Source organism: Cyprinus carpio, chromosome B9, assembly GCF_018340385.1.
Source record: "Cyprinus carpio isolate SPL01 chromosome B9, ASM1834038v1, whole genome shotgun sequence".
Taxonomy (NCBI): domain Eukaryota; kingdom Metazoa; phylum Chordata; class Actinopteri; order Cypriniformes; family Cyprinidae; genus Cyprinus; species Cyprinus carpio.
This window is the reverse complement of record NC_056605.1, coordinates 8,280,327-8,288,950: the sequence shown is the minus strand read 5'-3', so window position 1 is coordinate 8,288,950 and position 8,624 is coordinate 8,280,327. Positions and strand designations below refer to the sequence as shown.

General features: G+C 33.6%; 1 protein-coding gene across 1 annotated transcript; it reads left to right on the top strand.

The window, feature by feature from the left end:
- The first annotated feature begins 4,703 nt into the window (after positions 1–4,703).
- On the top strand, positions 4,704–8,284 carry si:ch211-214p13.7. Its single transcript, XM_042730864.1, has 4 exons — positions 4,704–5,062; positions 5,319–5,341; positions 5,610–5,647; positions 7,434–8,284. Exons 1-4 carry the CDS (start codon positions 5,034–5,036, stop codon positions 7,614–7,616), a joined length of 273 nt encoding a protein of 90 aa, XP_042586798.1. The 5' UTR covers positions 4,704–5,033; the 3' UTR covers positions 7,617–8,284.
- Positions 8,285–8,624: the final 340 nt, after the last annotated feature.

Below are 8,624 nucleotides of genomic sequence, written 5' to 3'. Positions count from 1 at the left end.
TATATATATATATATATATATATATATATATATATATATATATATATATATATATATATATATATATACGTGTATATATATATATATATATATATATATATATATATATATATACAGTATATTTGTCAAGAAATAAGTTGCATCTGTTAAATACGATATCGTACAATTATGATAGAATATACTATTCAATTTACCGTACCTTCATAAATTTAATAAAAACATAAAAGTAAACACACTGACACCTATTCTTCTTAAGTGATTACTGTTAGTGAGATCAAAACTAAAAAGCACGTGCCAAATTTCCTGCATAGTGGCAGCCTTGACCCCAACACACCACAGATGTCACAAACTTTTGGGGCTCATCTATCACATTCACCTTAAAGGAAAACAAATTGACATTTATTTCTCACTCTGTTTATTTATTATTCAGTTTGTTGGTTTAAGCAATAATTTAACCATCCACACATTTAGTAAAGCACATATTTTTAATGGTTAGAAAGAGGTCAGTAAACCACTGTTGCTACAGCAACTTTTTAGCAATAGATAGACCACCACAGAACCGCTGCTGCAAGCTGATTGGCAGATTAGAGACTTTTCAGACTACTACATTTACTTTTGTGACAGTGAGAGGAAACCTTGACCTTGGGTCTTCAAAGATTATTTGTAACTTTACTCTCAGTGGTGAGCAAAGATTGAATTAGGCCAATGTACAATAACCACACTTAACAAATAAGAACAACCCTAGAGATATAATCACTAAATCATAAACTACCATTCCAGGAAAAAGTGTTATCATTAAAGAATAGAGTTATATACACTATATTTATGTCTATAACACATAACGTCACACCTAAATAGAACATTAATAGAGCACAGCAGGGATGATGCATTTTTGTAGGCCAAAATCCATTGTTATGAAGTTTTTTGAATGGGTTTTTGGTTGAATGCCTGAAACTAGGTCTGTGGTTATAACAGAAGCCCAAGATATGTTATATTCGACAACATAAAATACATCAGTAATACCCCACACATGATTTTTTTAAAGCTTTGAAGTGTCTTGAAAAAGCCTAAAAGCCTAAACGGGACCACAGAGGTCATTCGGGACATTGCCACGCCGAACAGGAAAGCTCATCTACTCACTAGTTTACTTTTACAGCCTCACTGTGTTGATAATCACACTCTTGCAAAGTATTCCAACTCAAAATTTCAAATATTTTTTTTTTTAAATAAAAAATGGAAAGAGTTGTCAGCTATGTTTAGCTTTTAACTTCTTCTGATTGTATTTAGCCTTCAAAAATTATAATAGTTGTTTGCAATTGTGAAGATTATCTTTTCTGCGATCATCCAAAAGCCATTGAAAAAAAATCCTGCTGGCCTTTCGTCTACAGAATCAGGGTGATGAAAACTTCCAGATTGGCCAACAAAACCATGTCAACATCAATGTAGCACCCTATACATTTGTTTCTAAGGAAACAGAGGTAGTTGTTTATTTGCTGTAGCAGCATCCTGTGTTTTTTCCTCCTTGCTAATTAAGGGGTCTTTATCAGGTTTTATTATCTGGCATCTTTCTGCCCACCTGTGACCTTTTATTTCCTTGAATTATGACTTACCTTATTGACATAGATGGGATCAACTGCAAAACAGAGCATATGCAAAGTACAGTATGAGTAGGTAGTAGTATGAAAAATTATTCTGTTTTCATTTTTTACTTATTTAAATTAAATAAAAAGGCAACACAGTAACTACACCAACTGTAGTGAATGACTTTGAGTTTTAGTTTTTAGAACAATCACTATGAGTTTCAGAAGTTCTGATGGAGTCATTCAGTTTTGATTCGGTTTCTAACCCCATTTTCACCGAGTGTCTTGAATTTTGAGCCAACCTCATCCATCACTTGACAGATCAGAGTTTTAGACCCAATTTCAGTCAGCTCAAAATGTGTACGATTTTGGTGAACACAATGTTACATTTTAGTCTATTCCTAACACAAAGCTTTAGCCAGACAAAACTATTGCTATAGCACATGATGGTCAAGTAGAGTCTTTTTTCTTGTTGTTCTTTTTTTCTGTGAGGGTCATATAATAAGGAAACTTATTTTATTTTTTGTGTGGTAAAATAGAAGAGAAATGTATGAAGATAAATCTGCTTTATCCACATCTTTCGATCAAGGGAAATGACGGTGAAAGAGTAGTTCCCAGAGTCTTCTTCTTTTACATCTTCAGTGTTAAGAGTACCATTCTCCATTATTTGCATTCCAGTCCTCTTGCTGTAAATTCTTGACCCCTGTTCCCTTGTGTGGTATTTCCATTCGATTGAATTAATGGAAGTCCCCAGTGGAAGTTCAGGGAGAGGAAACATTACAGTCCATCCCTTCAATATAGCTACTGTATGTGTGCACCTATACACAAGACAGAATCAAATTCAAGAATCAATCACTTAAAGTAGACAGTTAATGGAACATTTTGCAGCTGAGCCATCAGTTTTAGAACAACTCATGAAGATGCTTTATGTTTAAACACATTTAACAAAGGCAATGATGTTGAAGTGATTAGAGATCACTTGGATAGAATGCATCAGGATGGTGTTTAAGGAGCGTTTGAAGCTGTACATGTAAATACTCATCAAAGCATCATGTGACAGTACTTGAGTGATCGTTCAAACAGACACATTTCTGTGGGAAATTAAAACTGTAGGATGGAACTTGGATGCTTGCAAGACTGAATATTGTTAAATGGTTATATTTGATTAAAGGTGCTGTATGTAGGATTGACACCGAGTGGTTGAACTAGGTATTGCATTCCAAATTCAAAATATTGGAGAGGGTTTTTTCACCCGGCCCCTCCTCCTCAGACTTGATTGACGACACAAACAGGAACAAATGCACGACGATGAATGAAATGAAATATGCTGTGTTTTCCGCCAACTAGCAATCCCGGGTGCCGAAATACAATTGGGTAAACTGGCGGTGGTCGAGTTTCTCAAACCAAAACAGAGCCTGACATTCCGGCCCGGGACACACATTTTCAAAGGAGAATAAATGACTGTAGCATTGTTTTTCATACAAATAAGTATGTTTACTTAGCATGTTTCTAAAATATCTGCAAACATATTATGGTAGCCTACTTTTATGCTTTAGTAGAGTCAAAAACTTACAGCACCTTTAAGCGTTTAATATATCTTGTATATTTGCGTACAATAAATGTTTCTATTAAACTAGAGCTGTCGCAACACATGCTTAACTACTTCCTTTATATATATATATATATATATATATATATATATACACACACACACATATACATACACACATATATATATATATATATATATATATATATATATATATATATATATATATATATATATATATATATATATATACACATATATATATAATCTCAGGACTATTAAAAGCAGCTTTGATGTGTCATAGTTACGTATCAAAATCAGTAAATCAATAATTAGCTACCAAATATTTGTTTTCATTTTAAACGTAGGCAGTCAGTGATCCTCCCCAACTAGTGATGATCATTGCCTTCCCTAAAAGCACAATATTAGGTTATTATTAGATTGGAGGCTTAGATGAATCCTGCATCCTCTCACATACACTCTTAAAAATGCAGGTTCCAGACGGGAGTTTCAATGTCACTGAAGCACCATTTTTGGTTCCCTAAAAAGAACCTGTAAGTAAACAGATCTTAAAAGAACTATTTTTGTTAGTGTGAAGAACATTTTAATAATCAGAAGAATCTTTTTCCACTATAAAGAACCTTTTGTGCAATGGAAAGATTCCATGGATATTAAGGTTCTTTATGGAACTATCAGTGCCAATAAAGAACTTTTTTTTTTATTTTTAAGAGTGTAAATGTGTCTGACATCAAGGCTAAGTTTTCAAATGCTTCCTGTCTTTAGAAAAGTGTGCTTTATCAGCTCTATAACTTCCTGCTGGCAGACAGTGCAACAAAATTGGAGTGGAATTTCTGTATACACCTTCTCTGAGTGTTTATTTTTCCCCAACATCAAGGTACTGTAGGTGTTTTTGGCCTTGAAGTGTTGTCATACTGACCTCTACAGAGCTGATGGTAAAAGTAAGTTAATTGCTTTAATCTGCTCAAAGATGTCAAAGATGTTTTTTTTTTTTTTTTTTTTAAAATTTTGTTTGCTATACAAGCTAAAGGCATAAACGTATAGGCAGCTTACAAACGTAAGTCAATTGTAATTATAAAAAGTTATACAGCCAGGCCAATGTCCTTTTAATAACAACAAAGTTTACAGCTCGAGAGTATTAATTTCTACCTTGTGGTCTTGAAGGAAATGCACAACTTCCTGTGCCTAAGCAGTGCATCAACTGTCAGACACCGAACATGTACAGTATCATATCTTTAAAGATATGGGTAGCCTACATTTGTTTTCACCCATTTGAAACCGAAATGATATAACAGACACAGTATTTGTTTTCTTATGTCACAGCTATTTGCATACCTGTATAAGATATTAGTGAAAATGAAGCGCAGATCTGTCACAGAAAAGCTGTCACGGAATAGCAAATCACACAAACACACACACACACACATCATTTAGAATGATCTATATGTTTTCCCTGAGCGGCACAACAACATTGCGCCACAATCTCAAATTTTTCATGTTTTGCTTACTAACTTGACTTGACATTTGGTCCTCACAATGTGTAAACAAGTACACACACACACACACACACACATTATAAGGACAAGAGAAAGCAGAATGACCACTGTGTGAACACACACACATGAAAATGAGCATGTCTTTATGTCATGCACTCGAAGGCAAATAAAAACCACAAAACACAGGAAATACAACTGAAATACAAGCAGTCTGTTGTTTGACCGCTTTACACGGAATCACTCTCTCCATCCCTCTCTCTTATATCTTATTCTGTCTGACTGGCAGGTTAGAAACTCTGGGTACAGACCGCACTGTTTCAGCAGCTTGCAGTTTGTGGTTGTAGCTTCAGTATTTATACCGCGGCAAACCATATTGAGCTTGTTGGAACAATGGGAAGTTTTTTATGTTGTAACCGAAGGTAGGTCATCTGAATAGCTTGATATTAGCCTAATGTACTAAGACCAAGTAATAGCAGTCTATTTAACTTGTATTTTTGTATTGGGACATAAAAACTAGCCTAATCTAAAATATCTACATTGCTTATTATTGCAGTGATATAAAGTTTACCGGCTGATCGCTATTTTTTTTTTTTTGTTGTTTTTTTTTTTACAAAAGTTTCTGAAATGGAAAATTTTATTAGACTTTATATACTTTACATATTTTTTTATCCTCAGAAAGAAGAAACCTGAAAACACTGGTAAGCAAATTCTTCAGCTGATATATTCTAAAATTCTTCTTACATGTTTTAGTAGACTTTTGACAGAGAACTCAAGCATGCGTTCAGTTTTATGTCAAAGTTCATGTGGTTCACACTAAATGCTTCTCTGTGTGCACTTCTGTATAAGTTAAATTGCTTCAGTTTTGTGATGATGTAGGCCTATATTTAAGTAAAGATATGATAATCATTGTATACAGTGAATAGATACACTGTTCAGTGACATTTACATTTATGTTTCATTGAGCAGATAATGACAATCAGACAGAAACAGCAGCAGACACAAAGGTAGGAATACAAACCAGTCATAATGTTTTATAGGCGTTTATTAGATTATTTGACTATGAAATATTGACTATGAAATATGTGTTTTCTGTCTTTGCTCTTTAAATAAAGGCAGTTAGACTAAAAAAAAATACAATTAAACAGTATGAATGTTGTTTTAGTGTCACGTGGCTCTTGTTTTTCTAGTACTGATGTTCAGGTTCACACTCCTGATAACATCATGCTAAAACAGGAAGGCGTTAGTTAAGATCTAATGACAGTTTCATCACAGGTATTTTTGGCTTTCAAAGTTGTTCCGTCTTGAAAAAAAAAAACGGTTGATGTGTTTGCTTGTTTTGCATTTTGGGGCTTCATAATGTCTGCTCTGAATGAGTCTCTTTACTGTAATATTCAAATGATAAACATTAAGTCACACTGGTTTTTCCTGTTTCTCCAAATGATGCCCTCAATGAGACAGAAATAGAATCCAGGTAGGAAAGTGTGTCAAAGAAAATGACCTTGAACTTTAAGATGCTGGTACAAGGACAACTGGATTAACCAATTATTTTTTTTTTAAGTGTAATCTCATTCAAATTCATCAGTTAACTAATACTTTAGAAAAATGTAATTTTTGCAGTTACTTGCAAGTCTTGCCTCATTAAAGAAGGCCTCTGACCTCAAGACATAGTCATGCAGGATGTGTTGTTCACTTACGTAAAGTAATGATTCATTCATTGTGCTGATCATTTTGTGCTGTAATTTTAGGCTATGTATGAATGTATATGAACACTCTTCTTGGAAAGTTTAAATGGTTATTTTATTTTTCAAAAGCTTTTTCCATTCAAGCATTATATTGTCATTCAGCACTGAAATTAGACGTGCTTTACTGTTCAGACAGTCACTTACAGTAACTGACGATGTTTTGTTTGAAGGCACTTCCAAAGGAAAGTGGTTTTGACCAGCCTTCAGGGCACAATAACGTCATTTCTAATGGTCTAAAATAAAGTGCATTTACAGATAACCAAGCAATGTCTATAATACTTATTTCTTGGTTTAAAATAATGAAGAGAGGAAAAACTATGCCCATTTTATCATTTTATATATTATTAGTAATCTAATTGTTTTTTTCTTCAAGACTGGTCATAACTTTTTAAAAGTAATTTACCTAAAATTGTATATTTGATGTTTATGTCTTGGTTTTAAATAATTCAATTGTGTAGCAGTTACAGCAAAAGCTATTTTATTATTTTTATTACTTTATATATTTTTTTATTATTAGTCATTTTCATTTTAGTCATAACTTTTAAAGTCAGTTTCATAAAGACATAGATTCAATGCTTATTTCTTTTTTTAAATGAAGAAGCCATTTTTATTTGTATCATTGTGTTATTTTATTTCCTGTTAGTTATCTCAGTTCTTCTTTAAGACTGAGCTCTTTTTTAAGACACTTACATAAAAAACAAAGATTGATCTAATTTGAATCTAAATTGTAAGACTGATCGCCCATTTTTTAATAATTAGTTGTTTTTTTTTAAAACGGTGTTATTAACATGATGGCCGTGTTTACGCAAACAGCCCTGAATCTATAACCACAAGGCTACACCACCTTGATTTAATCTGCCTGACACACAGCATGATGAAAAATACGTACAACAGCAACACAAAGAAAGAAAGAAAGAATTTCATGCATTGAAATAATAATAATAATAATAATATGCTTGTTTGATTCAGTTTGATTCTTGCAGTACTCCATTGTTACACACACAAGCCAGTTTAAAGACTTCCTCTGTGTTGTCTCTCTGACCCACAGACAGAAGATGTGCTCTATGCCTCCATTGACCACGGTAACATCAGTCCAAACAGACCTGTTCGAGACAACGTGGAGGACAACGACTGTGATTATGCTGTTGTAAAGCTCCCTCAAATCACAACAGACACGTCCAAGCACAAAATCATCGAGGACAGTTCAGATGATTATGTGCTCATGGGCTGAGCGCTGAGACGCTCCTGTGGCTGAAATCTGCACATTCAGCTAGAATGGAGACCTGAGATACTCAAGCACAACTTAAATGGCTTGTCAACTTTGTATAGGATGCAGTGATATTCAGCTTTTTAGAATTTTATTTATTTTTTATTTTTTAAATAATTAGTTTATTTCCGGTCTGTTTTTGGCACACCATGAAGTAAAATATGTTAAAGACTTTTGATGCAATTTAAGTAATTACTACCTTCATCTACATGCACAGTGAATAAAAGTGCATATTATGTCTGTCTTCATGTATGTATGTGTGCTATATAACTGATAATAGTGGTTTCTATAATGAAAGTCAAGAGAGATTTACATTTTTCCCGTGATGAGATGGAAACTAAAACCCAGAAGAATAGTAATCAGTAAGTGACAAAGTACAACGTCATTAAAGAAGAGTTACATGTATTTGATATGAGGAATCACAAATTTACATTGCTGTGTGAAACAGAGAAATTGTAATCATATTTTACTCACTTCAAAGATGCATTTAGTATCTTAAAGTATTTTTGTCTTTCTGTCCTCCAAAATAAAATTCCAATATCATCATATTGGATAACAAGTGAAAACAATAAAACCATATACATTCAGACAAAAGTCAATTATATAATTATGTAAAATAAATAAATATTATATATACAAGGAAAAGGTGTAATTTTTTTGTTGAGGCAGGTATTCACATACAGCTCATATGTGGTAATTTTATAATAGTAATGCATTTTTATTGCAGTTACATTAATAATCTGTACATAAGTCATGGCCTAGTGGTTCGAGAGTTTGACTCCTAAGGTTGTGGGTTTGAGTCTCGGCCGGCAATACCACGACTGAGGTGCCCTTGAGCAAAGCACCGAACCCCCAACTGCTCCCCGGGCACCACAGCATAAATGGCTGCTCACTACTCCGGGTGTGTGTTCACGGTGTGTGTGTGTGCACTTTGGATGGGTTAAATGCAGAGCACGAATTCTGAGTATGGGT

Bases quoted from the DNA above. Each gene is read 5' to 3' on its own strand.
- si:ch211-214p13.7 (XM_042730864.1), top strand. From the start codon at position 5,034: ATGGGAAGTTTTTTATGTTGTAACCGAAG. The intron at 5,342-5,609 runs GTAAGCAAATTC...TTCATTGAGCAG, and splicing joins GAAGAAACCTGAAAACACTG to ATAATGACAATCAGACAGAA. The intron at 5,648-7,433 runs GTAGGAATACAA...TCTGACCCACAG, and splicing joins AAACAGCAGCAGACACAAAG to ACAGAAGATGTGCTCTATGC.